The following is a 27,026-nucleotide window of genomic DNA, read 5'->3' as shown; positions in this document are numbered from 1 at the left end:
TCTTCAGATACCAGAAGAGGACATTAGACTCCATTACAGATGATTGTGAGCCACCGTGTGGTTGCTGGGAATTGAACTCAGGACCTTCTGGAAAGCAGTCAGTGCTCTTAACCGCTGAGCCATCTCTCCAGTCCTGCATTATTTTCACTATAGAATTTTTTCATTATATTTCATGCTTAAATTCTTCACTATAAAAATATTTCATCATTTTTTTAGTAGTTAAGATTGTTGTTTGACTTTTTTTTGTTTTTTGTGTTTTTTTGTTTTTGTTTTTGTTTTTCCAAGACAGGGCTTCTCTGTGCAGTCCTGGCTATTCTGAAACTCACTTTGTAGACCAGGCTGGGCTCGAACTCAGAAATCCCCCTGCCTCTGCCTCACAAATTCTGGGATTACAGGCGTGCGCCACCACGCCCAGCTTTTTTTTTTTTTTTTTAACCTTTTCATACACGTATAAAATGTGTTGTTCTGATTACTCTCCCTCACCTCTCCTTTTGTCAACCCACCGACTTCTCACAAGTCCCCGCCCCACCTCAGGTCTTCATTCTGTTTTGTGTCTCAGAGTTTAATGGGGATTGGCTGTCTGACCATGTGTTTAGTTAGTTATTGGAGCTTGCTGATTGGCTGTCTGACCGTGTTTGGGTATTCATTGGAGCTTGCTGATAGGCTGTGTGACCATGTGTTTGGGTATTCATTGGAGCTTGCTGGACTCACCAGTGGGACTCAACTATGGACAGGGACTCTCTCTCGCCTAGAATCTTTGGGCAGCCCACGATTCAGCACGGAGAGGTAGGGTCCTATGAGCCCCCTTCCCCATCCATAACTAACCGTTGACAGAACAGCGATGCGCAGGTTGAGTGCAGGTACTCGAGCTGTCGTGAGTTCATGGCTGCAATGGTTGCCATACCCAGAAAGGAGCATTTCACTGCCCTCTCCTGGTTCCTGGCTCCTGGCTCGCACTTTACAGCGCCCTTCAGTGGTGTTCCCTAAGCTGTGGAGGCTTGTGGTGTAAACGGTGTTCAGGGCTGAGCACGCACCCAGCACATAGTCCCAGCATGTTGAGCAGCCATGGGTCTCTGCATCCATTGCTGTTCACTGCACGGAGACTCTCCTCTCAGGAAGCTGGAGTAGTATTTATCTCTAGGTGTAAACTAGAAGGCCGTTTGATTCTGTCCATTTAACTAAACAACAGTAGTAAGGTCACCCCTAGGCCCATGACCTCCCCAGCTATACATTTTTGATCAAGTTTACAGTACCATACATAGATCCTCCTCTCTCTCTCTATATATATATATATAAAAGGTTTTTAAAAATATTTATTTTACTTTGTGTGTGTGTATGTGTGCAGTAGTCCTTGGAGACCAGAAGAGGCAGCAGCTCCCTTGGAACTGGAGTCACAGATGGTTGTGAGCCACCATGTGGGAGCTGGGAACTGAACCTGGGTCCTCTGCAAGAGCTCTAAGTGCTCCTAACCTCTGAGCCATCTCTCCAAGCCCAGTAAAGATTCTGAAACAGTAGAACCCCCTGAGGACTGTGATAATGTCCTGTGGGCACCTCAGCAGGATTAGGGGTGCCCGGCTTGCTTCATTTGTCTCTAAAGGTTTTTTCTTTCCCTGAAGTAGTTTAGAGAAAATCCTGGGGGTCTAGAGAGATGACTCAGAGGTTAAGAGTACTCACTGAGTGCTCTTCCAGAGGTCCTGAGTCAATTCCCAGCAACCACATGGTGGCTCACAGCCATCTATAATGGGATCTGATGCCCTCTTGTGGTGTGTCTGAAGACAGCTACAGTGTACTCATTAAAAAAAAAAAATCTCAAAAAAAAAAAAAAAAAAAGGGAAAAGAAAATCCTAGAAGATCCCAGAAGTTGTTAATATTCTTCCCTGTAATAAATTCAAATATCTCTCAAAGATTGGTCACATGTCACTATAGTGTTATCCCTGAAACAGAAGTTAACTGGGACCTGCTGGTGTCATTTGGACTCAGTCTTGGGCTTCCTGCTTGTTTTGTAGCTGTGGCTGGCTCCACAGAGCTTGCCAGCATGCTTGCTCTTCATAAGTCTGGTCCTACTCAGACAGTCCCACCCCTCCCCTTCCCCGCACCCTCTCCATGTCAGTAGTAGATGAAGTCGAGCACCTGAAGGAACTGCTCTTGTCTGCTCTTTCTTTCCTCAACTATGAGCTCCACATTCTAGTCCCCTCCCTCCCCTTCCTTCCATTCCTCCTTTGAGACAGGGTTTCTCTGGGTAGCCCTGGCTGTCCTGGGACTCACTTTGTAGAACCAACTGGCCTCAAACTCAGGGATCCACCTTCCTCCCAAAAACTGGGATTAAAGGCATGTGCCACCATGCCCAGCTCCTATAATAGTTGATTCCACCCAGCATATATGCTGTCTCAGTGATTGTCTATTTAGTCCCTGCAGGCCCCGGAGAGGCCTTCCTCTACCTTCTGAGCATCTGGACTTGATCGCTAACAGCAACTTCTACCCTGTGCTTGCCTGCTGTCTGTTATCTCGGCCTCCTCCTGTAGCTTCTGGTTCCTGAGACTGACTATGTCTGCTTTCATGTATTATAAATATTTTTAGGATTTATTTACATGTATGAGTGTTCTATCTGTGTGTATGCCTGCATGCCAGAAGAAGGCATCAAATTTCATTGAAGACGGTTGTGAGCCACCATGTGGGTGCTGGGAATTGAATCTCTGGAATCGCAGCCACTGCTCTCAATCCCTGAGCCATCTCACCCGATTGTAATATTTTTAATGATTGATTTCTTCTGAGGGAAAAGGATAAGAAACTTATATTTAGAGATTTATTAAAACGGGAAAAAAAATCATAATGACGGTCTCGTGAGGATAATTGCTTCAGACTTACAGATTTGGTCTGAGAGTGTCTGCTTCCAGAATCTGGGTTTTTCAAAAAGAAGGGTTTATTTCTTTTGGTCCACCAGTGTCCTCTTATTTGTTTTTTATTTGTTAGAGTTTTAAAAATTTTAAAACACCTTTTTTTTTTTTTAAAAAGACAAGTCACTTATAGCTCAGGGTGACCCTGATGACCCGTGTAGCCAACACAGTCAGCTTCATCTGTCACTTTCACATAACCCAGAGGCACTGGGGAAGATGGAAGCTCAGCTCAGTTAACCTTCATCAGACTGGCCGCCATCAGACTGTACTCTATCAGAACAGCCATTTGTGAGCATGTCTGTGAGACATTTCCTTAATTGCTCATTGCTGTAGAAGGGCCTAGCCTAGTGTGAATGGTGCCTCCCCTAGGCGGCCTGAGCAAGCCAGAGGAAGCAAGCCTGCAGTCCTGCCTCCAGGCTCCTGCCTTGGCTGCCCTTGATGACCGGAATGCCATATAAACTATTTCCCCCCCAAACTGGTTTTGGTCCGTGTTTTATTACAGCACCCAAACTAGAACGAGTTAGCTGTGTTCAACTTCTGATCCTCCTGCTTCTACCTTCCAAGTGCTGGCATTACAGGTGTGCAACGTCATTTTCGTATGGTGCTGGGGACTGAGCCCAGGGCTCCAAGCATGCTACACAGGCACTCTACGTTTCTGAAAGTCCTTTACCCCATGTGCAGTGTGACTGTGTCATTCTGCATTAGAATTCACAGTGAGTTATAGGAGAGAAGCTGCCCCTTGCCTGCCACACCTTTCTAGCCCCTCTGTAGTCCACAGTAGATATTACTATGTGGCCAACAGAGAAACATTTTGCTAGTTCATAGGACCAGATCTGAACTATGAACACAGAGTGCCCATTTCATAGTATGCTAGCATTTAGGAGGCTGGAAAAGATACTGAATCCAGTCAAGTGTTTATTATGTAGAGGGAAACAGTTACTTTTTTAAAAACCAAAGCTTAGGCCCAGTTATTTGTGGCTGTGGCTGTGCAGAAGCTGGAGGTGTGGACAATAAGATGCTTGTTGTATTTCGTGTTGATGCCCCCCTAGAGGAAAGCTGGGGAGAATAGCTATCCTCAGCTGCTGGGATGTCCCAGGAGACGGGGGCCCCCAGAGTCACAGGCATGGGCTATGGGTTGGCTTCTTTCTTTTTTACTTTGTGTCTAGAAAATACCTACCTTGTGACATTTGTAGGGAGTGGGTTTAAAGATACAGCATGCCTTACTAAGTGTGTAACACCTGCAAGGCATTTAAAATGGCCCCTCCCGACCATCTCTGCCCATCCCCATGCAGACTCGGTTATTCCAGAGTCCTCAGTTGCTTGGTTTCTGGTCTTTGATTAGGTTTCTAACACTGAATCTCTAAGCCTGATCTTCACACTGGACTTTTAGTTTTCTTGGAAAATGGAAAAGGTCTATTTCTGCAAAATGAGAGGATTTAGTAACTGGGCATAATTTGGCCAGTTGCCACTGTTACCTTCCACAGTTACAGTTTAGTCTGTTCCAGCTGCTGTAACAAAATCTCATCAACTTGACTGGGGCTTAAACAAGAGAACTTTATTTTCATTCAGTTCCAGAGGCTGAGCATCCGCGGTTATGATGCAACTGGGTTATTTCCAGTGGGGCCGTCTCCTTGGCTTGCAGATGCTCGCCTTCTTGCTGGGTCCTCCCATGGTCTTTCTTGGGCGGACAGACATCTCCGGTGTCTTATAACTCTGGTTCTGTTGGATCGGCGGCCCCATTCTATGCTCTTCCTAACCTAATTGGTCTTGAAAAACTATTTCTTGAAATATATAGTCTTGGCATATGTGTATCATCGTATGGATTTGAGGAAGATACATTCACGTGCTGACAGCAGGTCTCTGTTGTGTTGGAAGGATAGAGCAGGAAGGATGGCATACTCCCTCTACACTCAGTAATTATGCCAGATGTGTCCAAACCATGGTCCTTGGGCTGTGCATGACTATGAGATCTAGGAACATGGCCATACATAATTATGAACTTAAAACACTGAGCGTTTTGTTGTTGTGGTTGTTGTTCTTTTTGGTGACTTTTTGCTAATAAGTCAATTACATTTTTAAAAACTGTATCTGTCTGGGTGCACTCTTGTTGCAGGGTGTATGGGATGGTATAGTTCTCTCCTTTCATGACATAGACTCCAGGGACTAGCATTGTTAGGCTTGGCAGCAAGCTCCTGTACCCACTGAGCCAACTCGGTGGCCTCTCATTGCACGGTTCTAAAGTGTGAACTTGTTAATGAGGACCTCAGTGTTACACAGGTTGGACATGCCTGTGCATCCTTTACCCCTCTGGCCTCAACAACAGATGGCAGACTTATTTTCTCTTTAGCTTTCTCAACAGTTTGGTACAGTGCGGTGACTTTCAAACTGAACATGACTCGAAGACAGAAATGTATTTATGTGTGTGTAAAACTCACATTCCGATTCTGTGGTTGCTCTCACTGGGAGGTGTGCAGTCTGTTTTGAATTGTTTTTTAATTTTTAAGCTGGTGTTAGGTGGACTCCTTTGAATCTGTGGGAACCACTGCAACAGTATGGCTCAGTACGGTGCCATGTGACATGCACTGAAGTGACACGCACTGAGGTGACACGCACTGAGGTGACACGCACTGAGGTGACACGCACTGAGGTGACACACACTGAGGTGACACGCTCTGAGGTGACACGCACTGAGGTGACATGCTCTGAGGTGACACGCACTGAGGTGACTTTCATTCTCAGGCTTCCGGGGTTAAGGAGGCGCAGCAGCTCAGCTCGCCTGGTTCTGGTGTTCTTATGAAGCCGGCCCTGAGGCGTCTCTGCAGAGGAAATTGTTTGGAGAGTTTCCCTGCCACTTGGCAACTTTTGAAGGAAACAGACCCTGGGGTGGAAAAGTTCCTCCTGTTGATTGTCTTTGCTGGGAGAGGCACGCAGGGCAGCTGTGGTTCCATTGCCTATGAACCCGAGATAGGTTCTGTGTATTAATTTTCTTTTTTAGCATTGTATAGAAGCATTTTATAACAGTGAAACTTGAGCTTTTTTTTTTTTTTCTTTCTTTTTTTTTTTTTCAGACATGGTCACTATATGTAGCCCTGGCTGTCCTGGAACTCATGGAGATCAGGTTTACCTCACAGAGCTCTTCCTGCCTCTGCCTCCAGAGTGCTGGGATTCAAGGCATGCGCCTCCACATCCTGTCTCAAGTCATTTTAAAAAATATATATATTTTTATTTACAGTGTATGAGTGTTGTGCTGGATTTGCATTTATGTGCCACATGTGTGCCTGGGGGCCACAGAGGTTGGAAGAAGGAGTCAGATCCCTTGAGACTGGGGTTACAGGTAGTTGTAAGCCATCTTGTGGGTGCCGGGAATTGAACCCAGGTCCTCTGGAAGAACAGCCCAGTGCTCTTAACCACTGGGCTATCTGTAAGCTCCTGTCTCAAGTCTTAATTCCACAGTGATATATTGGGATTGAGACGATGACAGTTGGCTTTATTCATGGTATACACTGGCCAGTTGAAGGTTATAGTAGTTAAGTCATTGGTCCTGGTGGCCCTGATGGTAGGCTACTGTATCCCAGGGGATGAAGAGGAGGCTCAGCAGTGGAGAGCAAGTGGTGCTCTTGCACAGGACCTGATTGTGGCTCCCAGCTACCATGCTGGGGGGGGGAGGGCAGCTGCCTGTAGCTTCAGCGTTAGGGGTTCAAACACCTCCTTCTGTGCTCCAAAGTTAACTGCACTCACTGTACAATACCCCAGCCCACACCATATATAACTGAAAAATGCGTACGACTTACATACATACGTGTGCGCATGATTTAATATTTAAAACAAATAAAACATCATCGGCGGCCAGGCATCTGGGAAGGTTCATGCAGGAAGAAGGGATTTCAGGGAGAATCTGAGCTTCTGCTGAGTGCAGACGGCTCTTTTGGAGCTGCCTTAGCCAGTGCAGGCATTAAAGAGTGCGAAGACCCCAGGGTGCTCCTTTGCAAGGTTGGTATGCCCTTCATTTGAAATGTGACCCAGGACAAATATTTGCACTTCCATTTACAGGTCAGTTGCTCCCCTTGTTCCTTCCCTCCCTCCTCCTTCCTCTCTCCCTCCCTCTCCCTCTCCCCCTCCTTCCCTCTCCCCTGTTTTGTTTTTACAAATGAGGAAGTATATCTGAAGAACCATAACTGAGTACTGAAAGCTGATAGAAACCGGGTCCTCTTCTGTCTAGCCTTCTTTCGTTTGCATAGTGACCTGGTTGGTTTTATTATGATGGCAAATGAAGGCCTGCCCTCTCCAGTTCTGTGTGCGCTCACGGACTGTGGTAGAACTAGCTTTTGCAAGGTGCTGTCTGTGTGAAGGACATGGTCACTGGAGGGAAGGAATGCACGGGTAAGAGGCAGGAAACCCACCTGAGCCGTGCCAGCCCCTGGTGTGCCACAGTCAGCTGAGGGGCCAAGTAGATGCTCTGGGTCCTGGGTTCAGGTCAGAAGAGAGAGAGAGAAAGCAGACACAGAGACAGACGGACATGTAGAGGCTGGCCTCGGGTGGCTTGATTTTGTTTTAAAATGAGCTTTCCCTGTCTGGAGAAATGTGCAGGAAGAGCCTCTCACTCCAGGACTGACTCCTGCTAAGACCCATGTGGGAGGTGCAACTGGAGGGAAGAGAAGGTCATGGGTCATGCTGTGAATAGAGGCACTGGGCAGAGAGCCACGTGGCTGGCTCCTCGTGCTGGGGACAATGGTGGAGTCAGTGAGGACACAGGTATGCTTGTCTGGGTGGTACTGAGGATTGGGTACTTTGTATCACTTAGCTCTCGATTTTCCTTAACGAAATAGTCTCTTAGGTACTTTGCTGTCCCTCCTCTGTCTGACCACGCAGAACAGCAGCCTCATTTAACACAGGCTTTATTTCCATGGACCTGAATCACAAGTCCTGGCTGACCCCTCTGCTATTTGATTGCATGCAATGGAAGCGATTCTTTTGGCTGATGGAGTTCTTGTGTGGATACAGTATTGTGGGGATGGGAGCCACGGTCTATGCATGAAGTCCACTTACCCACAGCCTACATCTTTTTAGTGCTCTATTTTAAAGCTTGTGTGAGAAGAGTGTCTGTAGGTTCTGAGCCGTCAGGCGGGTGTGGGCTTTTATGCTGTGACAGCATTGCTACGATTCAGACTTGGTCCTTTCAGATTAGAGGTTTCAGAAGAGGGGACAGTGATGTGTATTTCCAATATTTCCGTGTGAATTTACACTTGGGTGTGCAAGTAACATGGAGAGAAATGAAACACACTTTTAAGCAAAACCCGCCTGCTTTGGGATGGCTAGTGACTCTGGTGACCCTCCCGGCCTCCCGCTTGCTCTGGGTGATGCTGAACTATGGGCCAGTAGCTTTAGTTTCTCTGGGCTTAACCTTGTCCCATTTTTGAAATGGAGACGGAAAAAACTTCTGGTCAGGGACTGTGCCTGTGTTCAGGAAGGGCAGGCATCTGCTCTCACAAGAGGCTGGACGTGGTCCCCATGTCCAGTGTCCATCATCTGGTACAGATGAATAGAGGGCTCCTTGAGAAGAAACGGAGACAGTGGACATGGCCATGCCTTAGTTAGCAGTGTCACTTAGCGCTTTGGTAGTATGGTGAGCATTTCAATTGCCTTCTAAAGAAGTTAACTGGCAGATTGACTATGACATAATGCTTTTGTGTGCGTGCTTTATTTTAAGTTAACATGCACTGTAAGAACTCTAGGTGTTTGAGGGCTACTGCTGTAAATGGCCCAAAACATCTGTAGACAGATGTTTTGTGAGGCTGCCCCGGCTGGGTCAAGCTCTGCTGCTCCCAAGTGGTGACATTCTTGTATGGCCACCAGGACTTTACAACAGGCTCTTCCACGGCGAACTTGGCCTTTCAGAGCACAGGCTACACTGTGTGAGCCTGTTGGCAATGAGTCTGCTCTCTGGGGCGTGTTCTGTGTTGGGGTATCTGTGCAGTCACCAACATCTCTGTCACCGAGTAGAGGCAGAGCAGACACGATGGCCACAGCACTCTGAAGGGTGACCCCCCCCCCCCAGTCACCTGGGCTGCCTGTGGCCATAGGATCGGTGCCTGCGGGTGCCCAGAGGCAGGAGGAGACTCTGTTTTAACAAAGCGGGGCCGTTCTACAGCAGAGTGACGCCCATAGTGTAAAATACACACAGACTCATACATGGCAGGAGTTGGGAAATGAGTTCATGTTTTAGCAATTCCTTCTTTGCCTGATGTGTTTCTGTCTGTCTAAATCCAGGTGCAACGTTGGAGGAAATCAACCGGCACTGGGACTGGCTGGAGCAGAACCTGCTGCACACCCTGTCAGTCTTTGACAACAAAGATGACATCGCCAGCTTTGTCAAAGGGAAGGTGAAGGTGGGCTGAGCTTTAAGTTGCTTCTCCCCACCTGCCTGTTCCTTCCTTCCCTCTCACTTTGGCTAAATTTTTTTTTTTTTTTTTTTTTTTACACTTTGGCTACATTTTCTGTCAAGTTACATAAAACAAAGGGAATTCACTTAGTAAAGAGTGGCCTCTGTTTACTTCTGACTGGCCCTTCCCCTCTCCCTTCCTGCTGGTCAGGGCTTTCAATACTGGCTGGGGGAGGCTGCCCTTGTACGAGGAGCTCCTTGGCAATTTTTAGGTAGATGGAGACGACAGAGTCTTCAGCTCAGAAGAACCCCTATGCCAAAGCAGCATGTTTGGGGCTGACACATTTGGATTCTCCACACGTTGGCGCTCACTACTTTCTAAAGCATGTCTCTTTCCCAGGTGTGGAGGCTCCCTTCTGTAATCTCAGCACTGGGGAGGCTGAGGCAGGAGGGTCCAAGGAAGAGGCTAGCATGGGCTACAAAGTGAGTCAGAAGCTTGCCTGGGATGGAGGAGATGCTGTCAAAGACAACAGCAGCAGCAACAACAACAACCACAAGCCAGGGTAGTCTAGTCCCCAGGATGCAGGGCTCATGATGGAGGAGTCTGAGGCATAAAGTGGACATTGCCCCCTCCTGAGGGATAAAGTGGACATCCCCCACCCCCCACCCCTTTCGATGACCAAATGTGAAGGATGCTTTCCTGTCAAGTCTGGACGTTTGGCTGCTTCCCCAACCACCACCCAATTTCTTCCTCAGCGGCACCTCTGCACAGGCACTATAGCACCTGGCCCCTATCGAAGCTCTACATGCCTTACGAGAACCCTTCCAGGACAACAGCAAACTGGGCATGCGAAATAGCCCCTAAAAATTCTTAATCATTATCTTGTGGTTCATAATGTCAGGAGAAATTTGTAAAATTAAACCAATTTGCTAAGCTTTCAAATGGTGTGTGTTGGGGGAATTGTGTGTGTGCAGGAGGTGGTACTAGGGATCAAACTCAGATCCTCAGGCTTGGCTGCAAGCACCTTTACTCACTGAGCCATCTTGATGGCCCTTTATCACCATTTTGAATCTGACAAGGAAGGATTTTTTTTTTTTTTTTAATCTTTTCGAGACAGGGTTTCTCTGTATAGCCCTGGCTGCCCTGGAACTCACTCTGTAGACCAGGCTGGCCTCGAACTCAGAAATCCGCCTGCCTCTGCCTCTCAAGTGCTGGGATTAAAGGCGTGCGCCACCATGCCCGGTCAGGAAGATGTTTTTGAAGTATTAATGTTTAACTCAAATTTTCCAAAACAAGGTTGGGTTTTTTACATCTTTTGGGTCAGTTTGTCCTCTTTCACTCTCGCCCATCTGTCCTTCCCGCTTCCTGTCCTCCTTCCCCTTCAGTCTAACGGTGGTCTGGCTGGCTGGGTAAGTGTCGTCTTTCTGTGCCTCAGGCTCTGATTGCTGAGGAGACCAGCAGCAGACTGGCAGAGCAGGAGGAGGAGCCCGAGAAGTTCCGAGAAGCCCTGGTGAAGTTCGAGGCCAGGTTCAACTTCCCCGAGGCAGAGAAGCTGGTCACCTACTATTCTTGCTGCTGCTGGAAGGGCAGGGTGCCCCGCCAGGGCTGGCTGTACCTCAGTATCAACCACCTCTGCTTCTACTCCTTCTTCCTGGGCAAGGAACGTAAGTGTGAGCCGAGAGCCTTCTGGCCCTGAACTCACAGATGCGCTCAGCCCAGGGGTGCTTAGCACTGCTTCCGAGAGAAGCTGTGAACGGGACTATTTTCCAAGTGTGCTCTATCCATTTCCCCGTGATTTGTACAGATACTATTGCTTAATTATATAGGCTTCTCCTCCAAGGGGGCTTGACTTCGGGGTGCCTTGTGCCTTTTGCTCCCTTAAACACTTATTTCTGGGTAACTCAAGTAGCCACTGCCAGGTTTTTAGTAGTGTAGATGCTTTGAAAATGCAGTATATTAGCGAAAGACTGAAGAGTTTTGCAAGAGAATATATTCTTCTCAAAGGTTTTTATTTTATGTCTGTGGGCGTTTGTGGGCCTGGTGCCCACGGAGGCCAGAAGAGGGTGACAGGGATTTGAACCTGGGTCCTCTGGACAAGCAATTTCTTAGTTTGGGTTTTACTGCTGTGACCAAGGCAACTCTTATAAGGACAACATTTCATTGGGGCTGACTTACAGGTTCAGAGGTTCAGTCCATTATCATCAAGGTGGGAAGCATGGCAGCATCCAGGCAGGCATGGTGTAGGAGGAGCTGAGAGTTCTACATCTTCATCTGAAGGCCATTAGGAGAAGACTGGCTTCCAGGCAGCTAGGAAAGTAGGGTCTCAAAGCTCACACCCACAGTGAAACACCCACTCCAACAGGGCCACGCCCCCTAACAGTGCCACTCCCTGGGCCAAACATATTCAAACCATCACAAGTAGTCAGTGCTCTTAATATCTCTCCATCCTGAGTGTGTGTGTGTGTGTGTGTGTGTGTGTGTGTGTGTGTGTGTGTGTGTGAGTGAGTGTGTGAGAGAGGGGGAGAGGGAGAGGGAGGAGGGAGAGGGAGGGAGAAAGGACAGAGCATTAGCATCTGTCTGCATCTGCTTCCTGACTGTGGATACAATGTAACCAGCTGCCTCAGGCTTCTGCCTTTACCCCCACCATGGATTGTACCTGGGAAGTGTGAATCAAAGTAAACACTCTTTTTCTTCAGCTGGGCTTGTCAGGGAATACTGTCACAGCAGGTAAATCAACAAATGTGGGGCTGGAGAGACGCCGACTGCTCTTCTGAAGGTCGTGAGTTCAAATCCCAACAACCACATGGTGGCTCACAACCATCCGTAATGAGATCTGATGCCCTCTTCTGGAGTGTCTGAAGACAGCTCCAGTGTACTTACATATAATAAATAAATAAATCTTTAAAAAAAACAAAAAACAAAAACAAAAAAACAAATGTGATGAATCCTGCTTTTCCTTTTCTGCACCTGTACTTCAAGGGAAGCCAGCTCTAGGGGGCCACTCTTGAGCATCTTTGGTGAGCTTCCTGAGCATGGTGTGCATTCTCTGCTCAGTGGCTTTACTTCGATGCTCCAGGACCCTGTGCACACCGACCGTGCCTACACCATTCCCTCTCTTTACACACTGATCACACTCCCCCCTCCCCCCGCCGTCTGAAATTCTTGTTGAGTTGAATACCCTTCCCTTGCCTGTTTGTGTACCCTGTCTGTAAATGCCTGTTGATTCTTCCAAACCCAATTTTGATTTTGTCCCCTCCAGGAAGCCTTCCCTCTGTATCTTCTCCACATGTTTATGTTTTTGTGCTGGGTTCCATCAAATCTCGTTTTGTACTTGTTTGCCTGTCTTCCATATTTGAACGAGCTGCTTCAATGCAGAATAGATGAATTCCTTACTGGGCCAAACTCCCTGACAGAAACAGGGGCAGGACTTACCTGGTTTATGGTCTCTGGGGCTTTACACTTAGAGTGTTACAACACATGTCCAGGACCTTCCTGTTTCACTGCAGACAGGAAGGGGCCAGGAACAAGGTGCATCAAAGACCCATCTCGCCTGGATAGCACCATCAACACTGGACCAAGCCCCTGACATATTAACTTTTGAAGGTACAATTCCTATCCAAACAGTTGCATTGCAAACCATGACACTGGGCTCCTCACAGGCAGTTACTTAATAAACTGGACTTGGTAGTAGTGTGAATCAATTAAGTTGTGTGTGTGAGTGTAAGATACTTTGTGTGAAAACACAGAGGCAGCTAATGAACATCTTGTCAAGGATGGCACAGGTGGTATCTTTTAAAATGACCAGAGCCTAGAAGACAATATTGCAAAGTAATCAGACAGAGATGGTAGAAATGTTTTTTAGCTACTCCATTCAGAGAGGGATGATTTTTGTGATGTTTATTAATGACTGTACAGCTGTGTAAGTATTCTTGAGAGAGAGTGCGCATAGTTAATCTGGCCTTGCAGAACGATGCTCCCTGGATAAGTATGGGACATACAGGTGTGCAGGAGCCAGCAACTTGGCAAGCTTCACCCAAATCTGTGCGAAGCCACTGGAACAAGGCTGTGTGTTCCCCAGTAGCCTCCGCATGGCCCTAGACTCCTCCCTGCCCTGACTCAAAAGACATTTCTATTTTTGCTATGAGAGAATTTTGAGCACTGTGTGCCACTTAATTCAGGTTTGCTCCCATCTGATGGTTGATGCCCATTTGTCCCTCTCTCTTGCAGTTAAACTTGTGATCCCCTGGGTGGATATCCAGAAGCTGGAGCGGACCTCCAACGTCTTTCTCACAGACACCATCCGGATCACTACGCAGAATAAGGAGCGAGACTTCTCCACGTTTCTGAACCTGGACGAGGTGTTTAAGATCATGGAGCAGCTGGCAGATGTCACACTCCGGAGGCTGCTGGACAACGAGGTCTTTGATCTTGACCCCAACCTGCAGGAGCCTAGCCAGATCACCAAGAGGTAGGGCTTCAGCACAGGTGACCCTTAGTAGCTCAGGGGACCTGTGCCTGCCTCATCCTTCATATGCCCAGCTTTTGACAGCCTTAGGAACCTGCTTTTCTCCCATCTGCCTAGGCCATTGGTTCCAGGATCCCTGTGGGCATCTGACCCACATCTGCACAAGAACCTGCTATAAAACACTGTAGTCTTTTCATATGGCTGATTAAAAAGCCCAGACGCTGTGCAGGATCTCTAGAGGACTTATCCTAACACAGCATCGATGTCATATAAATAATTGTCATACTGTACTGTCTAGGGAAGAGCACTAAGGAAAAGTGCATGCATTTGGTACAGAGAGGCTGTCTTTCTAAATATTTGATGGATGGTTGTTGAATCCAAGGATACACAGTCGACAAACACTGAGGGCTGACTTGCCTGATATATGTAATGCCACTCCAATTTCCCCCTACTCCCAGGGTCAATCTTTTACTTCTTTTTTACATTCTTCCGTTGTGCTTTTGAGTGTGTGAGTGTGGAGGTTGAAGGACAACTTGAGAGAGTTAATTCTCTCCTCCACCCCATGGGTCCCTGGAATCAAGTCGTGTGGTCAGAATGTCTAAACCCACCAAGCCAGCTGGTGGGCGCCATCTCTGTGGCTAATCTAGGCAGGCAGAAGTGGAAATGGTGACTGTCATTATCACTCCTCTCCTCCATGTGGTAGGCATGGCTCTCTGGATGGAGGTCCCCTTTTACTTCAAATATTTAAGCCCACAGTGTGGGCACCCTTGCAGTACGAGTTGGTTATTCAGTTTATCAGTGAACATGAAGACATTTCAGTTTTAGAAAAGCATTTATTTATTTTATGTATATGAATACACTGTCACTGTCTTCGGACAACCCAGAAGAGGGCATCAGATCCCATTACAGATGGTTGTGAGCCACCGTGTGGTTGCTACAAATTGAACTCAGGACCTCTGGAAGAACAGCCAGCGCTCTTAACTGCTGAGCCATCTCTCCAGCCTAAGACATTTTTATTTTTGATGGTACTAGACATTTCCCCCATGTGGATGCTGGCTAGGGATGTACTCTGTCACCCAGCCAGTCCTCTTGTCAGATTGTGTCCTCTGGGGTGGGGGGCGGTGTTCAGGACAGCTGGACCATTTTGATTCCTTTACTTTAGAGCCAATAGTCTTTGGATTTATTTAGTTAGACTACACCTGACAGGCTTTGAGGCGACTTTGTGAGGTCGGATTTATTTGGATTGTTGCTTTAAACAAGATCAGCATTACCACCTGAAGCTCAGAACACAAGTGCTTGAGCCAGATTGGTTTGGGGCTTTGTGGATCTTGGCTGGATAAGTGTGGCACAGGTCAAAAGCTTTTGTCACGCTCATGTCCCATCCGGTTGCCACCACCATTCACCTGCAGAATGATTCTGCCATCTGCATTCACCCCCTGCCAGTCACTAACTGCTCTGGGAAGCTGAGCAGGCCCCTTAGTAAGGTGGGATCCTTGAGCTGAGTTTACAAAGAACCCATTCCACTTAATGTCTTCAAGGTCCAGCCGTGCTGTGGAATGTGCGTGTGTGTGTGTGTGTGTGTGTGTGTGTGTGTGCGCGCGCGCGTGCGTGCACGTGCATGTGTGTGTCAGAGGACTTTAGGTGTGGCATTCTTCAGGAACACCATCCGGCTCTGTGTCTGAGACAAGCTCTTACTGCTCTGGAGCTCAGCAAGAGGACTAGGCTGGTTGCCAGGGAGCCTCAGGGACATAGCAGTGGGTGACAAGGGCGTCACTATGCCCGGCAGGGAACCTCAGGGACCTAGCTGTGGATGACAAGGGTGTGTCACTATGCCCAGCTGCTTATGTGGATTCTGAGGATCTGTCTCAGGCCATCACACTTTCAAAACAAGTTCCTTATGAGTGAACCTTCCCCCTTCCCTCTCAGATGTCGCCCTCTCACCTGCTGGTGCTTACCCTAGGTAAGCCTCCACCAGCTGTACCAGGTCTCTGCCTCTTGGGGTTTTGTTGTTTGTTTGTTTTAGTTCACCTTTTTAATATTCCCATCCATCTTCTGTTCAGTTGAAGACAGAAGAGATGCTTTCCCTGAGAGAGAGCTTGGTCATGCGGTGCCAGAGCTCCCTTGGCTATCCGCGTCATCTCATGATAAAGGCTGAACACACAGACCTGGGGGGGGGGGGAAATGTGACTGCCCCGAAATCCAGTGTTAGATAGAGCAGAGGATGGAACATCAGGTTAGGGATGTCCAACCCATAATGTCTATGCAAATATCCCTTTTTAAAAAAAAAAACACAAAAATGTCCCAGCCATTTTATGCAGAAAACACTCAGTGTGTATTAAGTTCCTTCAAAACTCCACGGATGGGCTGGAGAGATGGCTCAGCAGTTAAGAGCGCTGACTATTCTTCCAGAGGTCCTGAATTCAGTTCCCAGCAACCACACGGTGACTCACAACCATCTGTAATGGGGTCCGATGTACTCTTCCGGTATGTGTCTGAGGACAGCTACAGTGTACTCATATAAATAAAAAAAAAAAAAAAAAAAAAAAAAAAAAAAAAAAAAAAAAAAAAAAAAAAAAAAAAAAAAAAAAAAACTCCAGGCTAGCGTTCGGAGATAGAAAGTCTTTAAAGAAGCCGGGCATGGTGGCACACGCCTTTAATCCCAGCACTCGGGAGGCAGAGGCAGGTGGATTTCTGAGTTTGAGGCCAGCCTGGTCTACAAAGTAAGTTCTAGGACAGCCAGGGCTATACAGAGAAACCCTGTCTCGAGAAAAAAAAAAAAAAAAAGAAGAAAGTCTTTAAAGAAAGTTAAGATTGGTAATTTCTCATGCATGCACTGTCTCCTCTGAACACCTAAATTTGAGTTACCTCTGATGAGGGGAGAGATTTCTTGTGAGACGGGTGTACCCCTCTCTCTGTTCTATCATTTTCTGATGCCCACCCCAAGCGTTTGCTTACCACCTTCCCCTTCAGTCGTTATAGCCACCCGGGGAGATTCAGCTTGAAAAGACAGATCCCGGTGCCAGGGAGCCATGCAAGCCATGCTTCCCCGTAGCTGATAAAAATCTATCCAGGGTCTAGAGAGATGGCTCGGCGGTTAAGAACACCATCTGCTCTTTCAGAGGTCCTGAGTTCAATTCCCAGCAACCACATGGTGGATCACAACCATCTGTACTGGGATCTGACGCCCTCTTCTGAGGTGTCTGAAGTTACAGTGTACTCCTATACATAAAATAGATAAATCCTTTCAAAAGAAAGCCATGCTGACATGATGTGGGCATGTAGGTCTTTAAATAAGTAGTCCTCGCAGGCGACCAGGGAAAGTCTTGCTCTTGCCTGTCCGCATCTACTCAGCTACAAGCCTGAGCCACACTGCACAAGCGTCCTGCTTGCAGCTGCGCAGGGGCTAGCCAGCCTTCCTGGTGCTTTAGTGTTGTCAACTGGACAGAGAGTGTCCTAGGAGATGAGCCTCTGAGCACGCCTGTGGGGGTTACTGTGAAGAGATGGGTGGGGAGACAGGGGCCGGCACGTTCTCTGGCTGTGACCCTGGACTGTGTAAGATGGAGAGAGATGTTTTAGAAGTGTCAGGGTTGACAGTGGGCATTCACGGCCAGGACTCGGGAAGTGTCTCCAAGTCCTCCTCCTCAGCCAACTCCGAGTTCTACCTGGGCACCAGTAGAAGGAAGAAAAGGGAGGACAGGAATGTGGGGGTGGCCAGCAGGTGAGTGTCCAAGGCTGGACCATCTGTGACCAGGGCTGGACCCATCTGTGCCCAGGGCTGGACCCAGGCGCCCCCCCCCCCTTACAGGCTCCGATCTCCAGCAGCATGCCCACCTGTCAGGTCCCTGTTTCTGAAGTGAAAGGTCTAGTAGCTGCCCCTGGGCTGGCTCCCATGGAGCTTTTGTCATGGAGACCAGGTCTGTGGGTGTAAACAGGTAATGACTCAGGCCCCTTGGCACCCTGCCTCAGGCAGATTTTAAAGTTTGGGAAAACAGCCTACCGGGCTGGACAAGCTGGAATACCTCCCCACGCCCCCCCACCCCCTTCTCACTTCCCTTCCCAGAGGACTGCTTTCCAGTGGTGACCCTTAGGGTCAAAGGCCTAGGTTACTAAGCAACTGTTTACCTGTTCGTCACCTCAGGCCTATGGTCCTTCCACTGTGTGTGTGTGTGTGGGGGGGGGAAGGCTGCCCAGTGCAGAGAGGACCTGGACCCCATATCTTTAGCAGAGCTCTGGAGGTAGGGCCCGGGTAGTGGTGAGGAGGGAGGGAGGATGCTGCCGCCTGGGCAGTAGGGGTAATGGAATAAGCTGATCCTGAAATTCCCAAACAAAAAGTGTTTATCCTAAAGTTAGGGTGTGGCCAGATAGCCAACCAGTTTGTATAGGGGGAGGGCAGGGCAGCTTGGAGAGGCAATGAGCCTCTTCTGGTCTGCAGTCTCCCAGGCAGGTGGATTACTGGGATGTGTTTAGGTTGGGAGTCAGAATTACTCTTCTCCCCGTCGTTGCTAGGCTCTGGGTCCTCAGTGCAGCCCCTGCCTCTGCCCTTCCAGCTCTACAGACCTCTTTGGCCTCATCCTACTGAGCCAGTCCACTGTCCTGCTCCCCTCCCTTGGCCCCATCAGAGCGCCCACTTCCCATGGTCGGATCAGAGCAAGCTGGGAACAGGAGGACTGCAGGGGAAGTATCAGCCCCACCGGGCAAGGATAAGACCGGGACCACAAATTCTGAGCCAGATTTGAAGCAAGCTTTATTAAATAACTGGCCAGGTCTGTTCTGAGGGTTCCCAGTGTGTGTGCCCAGTTCACGTTAGTGTTAGGAGCTTATAAAGGCAAACCCACGAAGCTAAGTACTTCCCTCTTGTGTCCAATCAGGGGCAAGCATACATCCCGACGTGCTTACACACCTGTGTGTGATCGAACACTCACCCTCTACAACCGGTGCAGCCATGCTTGTTTACTTATGGCTGTGGAAACGTGTGGCTTATCTCACAGGAACAGCCCTCAGCATTCCAGGGAGCTGTCTGTCCTCAAGCAAGTGAAGTCACAGTTAGAGCAGAGGTTCTCAACCTTCCCAATGCTGCTACCCTGCCCCTCCCCCAACCATAACATCATTTCATTGCTACTTCATAATTATAATTTTACTACTGTTATGAATCGTAATGTGAATATCTGTGTCTTCCTGATGGCCTTAGCTAACCACTGTGAAAGGGTCATTCAACAACCCCCACAGGGGGTCACAACCAACAGGTTGAGAACCACTGGGTTAGCAACATATTTGTTTTCTAGATCTGTTCAACACAATGATTTAAACTTAAAACATAAAGTTAGCTGTCACAGAAGAGGCCTCTTTCAAGGGAAGACCCACCACCCCTCACCCTCCCACCTCCACAGGCGCCCGCTGGGCTGCCCCAAGGGGAGTCTCCCGGGCAGCATGGCTAGGCCCTGCTCTCTTGAGAGCCAGTGTGGGTGGTTTCCTCAGAAGCCGCTTTTGCTGAAGCATGCGGACTCCTCGCCTGGACCCACGGCTGAGCGGGTGGAGAAGAGGAGCCTGTCCCGTGCCTTCTCTTTGGTCTGCATTGGCTTGAAGGTGCAGGGATCAGGTGGTGTTTCCTATGGTGGAGTCTGGGAACAGCCTCTCACCGGACAGAGGGCCCCGCCCACAGGGAGGGCCGTTACACCTGAGGCTGCGCCTTGGAGTGGATAAAAATCTTCATCTGGATGGCAATAGCCTCGTTCCCTCCAGCTTCAAGGTCAACGAGGCCACTCCTACCTGTCCCAGGCCTCCCTCTCCGTAAGCTCATGGACTTGGGGACTTGGGAGGTCACTGCACCTCTCTATCTGTTCTTTGCAGTGTGGACTGTTGAATGCTCTCCTTTTCCTCAGCCCTTGTGTCTTAGTCAGGGTTTCATTGCTGTGAACAGACACCATGACCACTGCAACTCTTATAAAGGACATTTAATTGGGGCTGGCTTACAGTTCAGAGGTGCAGTCCATTATCATCATAGTGGAGAAGCGTGGCTACACAAAGGTAGCAGAAGTGAACTGACTTGACTGCCTCTATGAGGGCTGTTCCTATTTGTCTTAGTTAGGGTGTCATTGCTATGAGCAGACACCATGACCAAGACAACTCTTTATAAGGACAACATTTAATTGGGGCTGGCTTACAGGTTCAGAGGTTCAGTCCATTGTTATCAAGGCAGGAACATGGCAGCATCCAGGCAGGCATGGTGCAGGAGGAGCTGAGAGTTCTACATCTTCATCTGAAGGCTGCTAGCAGAAGACTGACTTCCAGGCAGCTAGGATGACGGTCTTAAAGCCCACACCAACAGTGACATACCTACTCCAACAAGGCCACCCCTCCTAATAGTGCCACTCCCTGGGCCAAGCATATACAAACCATCACACATTTCAAACTACCACAGCTTGTTTCTGTAATTGGCATGTCAGGGTGGGATGTTAAACGTACCTTTTTGGTCCATAGGTGCCCAAGCTCTGGCCTTGACAATTCTGGTTATGTTCTGAGTGAACACACATTTGAGAGGGAACTCTTCCATGTGGACAGGGACACCAAGGAAGAGCAGCATCTGCCCTTGGAGCCCTGTTCCTGAGTTGCTAATCCTTGCATTTTCCAGACACATAGCCATGCCCTGTTGAGGCAAGCCGGCAGCATAGGACCCACTCTGGCCTTTCTGAACCCGGATGGAACAAGGCATGATCCTATATTGCATATGGCTAGAGCTCTTGAGTGCCAAGGTGAGGAAGAAACCAGGCTGGCCTAGCCTGTCACTCAGCCTGTCACTCAGTCTGAGCTTGTGGCCGCTGCTGATTCACAGCTGCATCCTGTGTGGCCTAAGTAAGCAGATGGGGTGAGAGTTGGCCTGTCAGCCCCGACGCAGCTCTTCTGTAAAGCGCTCCAGACGGTTGCTGAGAGAAGAGAGAGGGAGAAATCTGTTTTTGGCACATTTGTCTAATCTAGGAGGGACATCTAGTCTGGACTAAATCCTGGATTTGTGGGGAAAGTAATAAATTCTTTCCCTCTAAGTTTCTAGGATTTGCTTATGTTTCTAAGTCCCTGAAGTCTTAGGAATGGAAGCTAAGTTTAATAAAGGCATGCATGGCATCTAGAGCTAGAACCTTCTGGTTTGAGGCTGCTGCTACCGGGGCAGTACCACCCTCACAGGTGCTTCATCGGAGGCTGCTAGCCTGAGCTGGCTGGTGTATCCCAAGTATTAGCTCGTGACTGCTGTGTGCTGGCCTTTCTGTAGAAGGAAGGATTGGGAGGCCCCATGGTGGCCCTGCCTTTAAGGTCTAGATTCTAGCTCTCCCTACCCTCACAGCTGGCATGCACAGGAGTCTCAGGGTAACAGGGCCCCTCCTTCCCTGATGCCAGCCAGGAATCAGAGATAGCCTAAATGTCAGGCGGTGCCATGGTCGTGTGGTACAGCTCCTCCTCTCTCCTCTGAAGAAAGAAGGGCCCCTTACTCAGCCTCAAAGCCCCCACCACATTGCTGTCTGTCTGTCTGTCTGTCTGTCTGTGTGTCTATGGCATCAAGGCTTCTTTACTAAATCCCACACACACAAAAAAAGACAGTCCTTCTCAGTGTCACTCGAGTTTGGAGTTTACCCCAACCTTTCGTCTGAGAAGGAAGTGACCAAACCCTGCCTGAGAGGACGGGCTGGTGACGACGACCCTCATATGGGGCTGGCTTCTTACTTACTACACAGGACTCTGTTGACGTTTTAGCTGTGCTGGGATGATGTAAGGATTTGTCAGCTGCCGTGTGGCCAGAGTCAGGCTGAGGTCTCTGTGTCTGGCCCCATACTTGGCGTATTTAAGCTTCATCCGCATTGCCATGTGTTTCCTCCTGTTTTGTGGCTGAGTCCTTTCTTTCTATCCAGGTAAAGGGACATGCCACGTTGTATTTAGCTGTCCATCAATTGATATTTGGGCCACCTTTTGTTAGTGTTAACGTTAGCATGTGAGTTGTTAGCAGGCCTACATGTCTCTTGTTTGTGCATTCCCAGGAGTAGAATTTCTGGGCAAATGGTGAGTCTCCTTAAGCAGTGAAACTGGTTTCTTACACAAAGCACGTCACTTCACATGCCCACCGGAAGCGTGGGACGGCTACGATTCCCCATATCCTGGGCAGCACTCAGTGTCTTAGTTAGGGTTTTACTGCTGGGAACAGACACCATGACTCTTATAAAGGAAAACATTTCATCAGGGCTGGATTACAGCTTCAGAAGTTTAGACCATTATCATCAAGGCAGGAAGCATGGCGGCGTGCAGGCAGACATGGTGCGGGAGAGGGAGCTGAGAGTTCCACGTCTTGATCCTCAGGGAGCAGAAGGAGACTGTGTCCACACTGGGCAGAGCTTGAGCTTCTGAGACCTTAAAACCCACCCTCACAGTGACACACTTGCTCCAGCAAGGTCACACCTATTCCAACAAGGCCACACATTCTAATAATAGTGCCACTCCCTATGGGCCGAGTATTCAAACACGTGAGTCTGTGGGCCATTCCTATTCAAACCATCACACTTAAGAGTAACCTGACTTTTTGATATTTACATTTTTATGCCATTTTTGTGGTCAAACCAAACCAGTCAGGCATGCTTCTTTCTTTAAAGATGTATGTGTATGGGCACTTTGCCTGCATGCATATGCCTGTGTACCACACATGGGCCTTGTGATTGCGGGAGCCGTAAGAGGGCATTGGATCCTCCCTGGAACTAGAATTAGAGACAAGTGTGAGCCTCTGTGGGTGCTAGGAATGGAACCTGGCTGCTCTGGAAGAGCAGCCTGCGCTTTTGACCTCAGGGCCTTCTGTCTAGCCCCCAGGAAAGTACATCCTGACTCATGGGCTCATGCAGTTATCTCTGTGCGGACTCAGTATGCTCTGCTTGCTTTAGGGGTTGGCTGTGAACTTGGAGCCCTGGAGGCTGACGCAGTCTCTAGGCAATACAGCCAGTCTGCACGCCCTTGCTGTCCAGCTGGGCCAGTGGGCGTCGAGGCATTTTTCTCTGTGAACTTGTCTGTTCATTTCCTCTGTCCCCATTGCTTCCCAGGGACCTGGAGGCCAGAGCACAGAACGAGTTCTTCCGGGCTTTCTTCAGGCTGCCGAGGGAGGAGAAGCTACACGCTGTGGCAGACTGTTCCCTCTGGACGCCCTTCAGTCGCTGCCACACAGCCGGACGGATATTCTCCTCTGACAGCTACATCTGCTTTGCCAGCAGAGAGGACGGCTGCTGTAATGTTGTGCTTCCCCTGAGAGAGGTAGACCTAACATTTCTCACCCGTGCTTGCCTGCTCTGCGCTCCCGAAGCACCCTGTGCAATCTGTACCCAAGTGTTTGAGTCTGTTTTATGTTGCTCAAACACAAAACACTCAAGGCCAGATAAACTTATAAAGAGAAGAGGGTTAGCTCATAACAAAAGAAAAAAGATGCTATGTTTTGTTTGGGCTTAGATCTGATCAAGGCCTTATCAAAAACTGGTGATGCAGTGGTGGCTGGAACTATCACATGGTAAAGCCGAGAGCAAAGGCCAGTCCTGTTGCTGTTCCAAGTGACCTGTTTTCTGACAACTGAGGTCTCCTGATAATTGTACTAGTCCTTTCTGGGGGAAATGTTCCCAGAGGCCCAACCCCACGAACCCCACCTCTAATTAACCTACCTCCTCCTAGCACAGCTTCACAGGGACCATGCTTCTCACTGGTGAGCCTCTGGGGTCCCGTGGGAATCATATCCAAACTGCAGCCTCTGCTGCTGCTGCTGCTGCCATGTCAGGGCGGAGGAAGGGTGTCCACATACCAGGACTTTATTCTAAGGATGGTCCTCTGGTTCTCTGAGGAGCAGGACCTGAGTTGCTCATTCCTGGGGTGGCTGTGGCTCCTCTGGTGTTGCTTTAGCAGCCCAGAATTAGCCTAGAAGGGCTGGGAAAAGAGAGCGTTGCAACCTCCTCCTCTCTGGTGAAGCCGCTGTTAAAGAGTGTGCTGGGAATTGGAGCTCTCCCCTTTTCCCTCCCCCGAGAGAGAAGCAGCCTATTAAAAGTGTCACCTGCAGAAACCAAACGGCAAATTCCTCAACTTACGTACACTCCTAGAACTTCAGCTTAAAAATGTAAAGTTAGTATCTTACTGTAAAATGTCATAATTTGGGGCTGGAGAGCTGGCTCAGCGGTTAAGAGCACTGGCTGTTCTTCCAGAGTTTAATTCCCAGCAGCCACATGGTGGCTCACAACCATCTGTAATGAGATCTGATGCCCTCTTCTGGTGCATCTGAGACAGCTACAGTGTACTCACATATAATAAATAAATCTTTTTATAAAAGTTTCATGATTCTCTTGGTGGAGGTCAGAAACAAGATAAGCTTCTGTCCGGATGTAGACAGCTCAGTCCTTTGGTCTCAGGCACCTTAGCACCAAGACCCCAACCCATGAGGACAGCTGGCTGCTTGTGTGCCCGTCCTGGGCCTTAATTACTTAGAAAGTTCACCCCCCTTGCCCCACCCCGTGATCCCTGATCTCCATGTTGTCATTCGGCAGTTAATATGTTCTTTTTAGAAACAGTCAACTAAGAAAGCCAAGTCAGGTGTGGTCCCAGCTCTTGGGAGGCAGGAGCAGGCAGATTTCTATGAGTTCAAGGCCAGCCTGGTCTACACAGTGAGTGCCAGACCATCCAGAGCTACATAGCTAAACCCCGTCCTCAAAAGGAAAACTCAGAACTCTCCAGAGCACGCATCCCATAATTCACCCTCTTAGCCACTGTTAGTATGCATTTCAGTGGCACCAAGCATGTTCATGCTGTTACATAACCATCCCCAGTATCACCTCTGGGACGTCCATCTTCCCAACTTGAGACTCTCCCACTTAGAGACTAAAGCCCCTCAATGGAGTCATTCAGCACTCCTACTTTGTTTGTGCTCCTAGCTGCTGAGCCACCTTTCCAGCCCTGGTAGTTATCTTTTTTATGAGTGACTTATTTCAGGTAGCCCAGCTCCGCCAGGCTTCATCTATGATGTAGTGTGGGTTGGAGTTTCTTTTTTGGAGGCTAATTGCTACTTTGTGATCTTAGTTTGCCAAGCCACTCAACCTGTGAACAGAGCCTTGGGCTGCTGCCCCCTGGTGGCACTGACAGGTAACGCTGCCCAGCCCACTTTCCTGCCTTTGCACAGAGCTCTTCCTGGATGTGTCTGAGGGCGTGATCACACACCTGCCAGGCCGCCTGTCTTGTACTTTGTGTGTCGTCTCTGTTCCAGGTAGTGAGCATTGAGAAGATGGAAGACACGAGCCTGCTGCCCAACCCCATCATCGTGAGCATCCGCAGCAAGATGGCCTTCCAGTTCATTGAGCTCAAGGACAGAGAGAACTTGGTGGAGGGCCTGCTGCTGAGACTGAAGCAGGTCCACGCCAACCACCCTGTGCATTATGATTCCTCCCCAAGTGATGATGACATGGTAGGAGTCTTTACAGAGACAGCATTCCGTAACTCTTCTTGTCACCTCTGGGACGGCCATGGTCTCCAAAGGGAGTGCTTAGAAAGATGGTGTGTGTGTGTGTGTGTGTGTGTGTGTGTGTGTGTGTGTATGTGTGTGTAGGGGAAGACGGCTGGGCTGTGTGTTAGTGTGATGCCACATCTGATGGCCCTGGTGTTCTGAGTTGGGGGGTTGCCTGGAGCAGAAGGGCTCATGAGGGAGCAACTGCATGTTGGAGGGTTGACCTCCACATACTGCCTGGGTTGGAGAAGTTGATATGACACCCCCTCCCCTCCAGGTTAGAGGAGCAGTGGGACACCCATCCCTGTGGGGACACTTGTCATATTCTGAAGCACAGGTATCCCCTTTTCAAGGTTGCTGGGACTGATGCTCAGGGTGGCTATAATATGTTAAGAGAGAGCGTTTCTCATCTTAAGACTGGAGAGATCCAAGAATGTACTTGGGTTTGCTGGGACATCATTAGCCGTGATTTCCATTAGGAAACATCTTTTAATCTTTAAATTTCCGTGCATGTGTTATAAGCATATATGTATGCATGTGTGTGGACATATGTGTGTACATATGTGTACACGTGGTGGATATAGGGTTCATCCTGATCATTGAGGCAGGCTCTCTCAGTCGGACTCAGGGTGTGCTGACATGGCTACTCTCCCTAGCCAGCTTGCTCTGGGATCCCATCTCTGTCACACGTACCTGACAATAAACACGGGTTCTAGGTATTCAGACGGTGGTCGCGTGCTTGGTTGGGGCTCCACGTCGTGACACGCAGTGCTCTCTGTGCCTCCTCTCTTTAACTTGCAGGCTTCACCTGTGTTTTACTCAACAAGCATCTGCACTGACAAGTTTGAGGATCTTGAGATGGTGTCTTCTCAGAGTAGCGAAGAGAGAGAGAAGGAGAAGCGACCCCTGCCACACCCCGAGCCCCTGACTGCCGTCTTCCAGCAGTCTGGCAGCCAGAGCCCCGACTCCCGCCTGGTGAGTGAGGTGCCAGTGAGCAGCAGCTCTGGGGAGTGGCGTGGCCTGGTGGCCAGGGTGCCCTGAGTGTCCATCGCTTCTTTTGTCCTAGGCACCAAGTGAAGAGCAGTAGGGGCTGGCTCTTCGTGGAGTGTGGCCTGCCCACAGGATGGTGCTGCCCCGTAGGTTTCCGGGGTGCAATGAGTCTGTTACTAGCCACGCCTTCTGGGTGTGCCTTTCACAAGGGCTTTTCTTTGCTCCTCACTGAACCTGAAGTTTGCATTTGGGCCAGACTGGCAGAATCCTGGGATCCACCCATCTCTGCTATCCCTGGACCCCAACACTGAAATTACTACATTTTCACCTGGGTGCTGGAGATTCAAAACTCAAGTCTTTGTTTATACCACAAGCCCTCCTTATCCATAGACCCATTTCCCCAGGCCCTGTTGCTTAATTAATTAATTATTAAGCCTTTAAAAAAGGATTTTATTTATTTATTATTATAAGTACATTGTAGCTGTCTTCAGACACATCAGAAGAGGGCATCAGATCTCATTACAGGTGGTCGTGAGCCACCATGTGGTTGCTGGGAATTCAACTCAGGACCTTTGGAAGAGCATTCAGTGCTCTTACCTGCTGAGCCATCTTGCCAGTCCCTGTTGCTTAATTTATAATAGGGAGGTAGGAGTCATGTATAGTTGGTGAATAGACTAGAACGGGACCCTGGCAGGCAGTCAGGCAGCCACGCTGCAGCCACAGGCCCAGGTGGTAGTTCCAAGAACAATTAGCAAGCACGCAGCTTCCTAGCTTACCAGCCTTTTAAATCCAAGCCGAGTCTTCTT

The 27,026-nt window shown here is 48.9% G+C and overlaps 1 protein-coding gene across 4 annotated transcripts in view; it reads left to right on the top strand.

Annotated features, from left to right (window-relative positions):
- Tbc1d8 (TBC1 domain family member 8) overlaps nt 1–27,026 on the top strand; it is a 105,930-nt gene that overhangs the window by 60,475 nt on the left and 18,429 nt on the right. For 2 of the 4 annotated variants that reach the window (XM_029538589.1, XM_029538588.1), the window contains exons 3-9: nt 9,162–9,280; nt 10,710–10,938; nt 13,502–13,742; nt 22,805–23,012; nt 24,994–25,191; nt 25,508–25,567; nt 26,032–26,205. In XM_029538589.1, the coding sequence (XP_029394449.1) occupies nt 9,162–9,280; nt 10,710–10,938; nt 13,502–13,742; nt 22,805–23,012; nt 24,994–25,191; nt 25,508–25,567; nt 26,032–26,205 (1,229 nt within the window). The remainder of the gene's footprint in view (nt 1–9,161; nt 9,281–10,709; nt 10,939–13,501; nt 13,743–22,804; nt 23,013–24,993; nt 25,192–25,507; nt 25,568–26,031; nt 26,206–27,026) is intronic. The other 2 variants (XM_021197466.2, XM_021197465.2) reach the window with 1 other exon arrangement.

This window comes from Mus pahari, chromosome 5, assembly GCF_900095145.1.
Source record: "Mus pahari chromosome 5, PAHARI_EIJ_v1.1, whole genome shotgun sequence".
In the NCBI taxonomy this organism is placed as follows: domain Eukaryota; kingdom Metazoa; phylum Chordata; class Mammalia; order Rodentia; family Muridae; genus Mus; species Mus pahari.
This window is presented reverse-complemented; position numbering and strand designations above follow the sequence as displayed.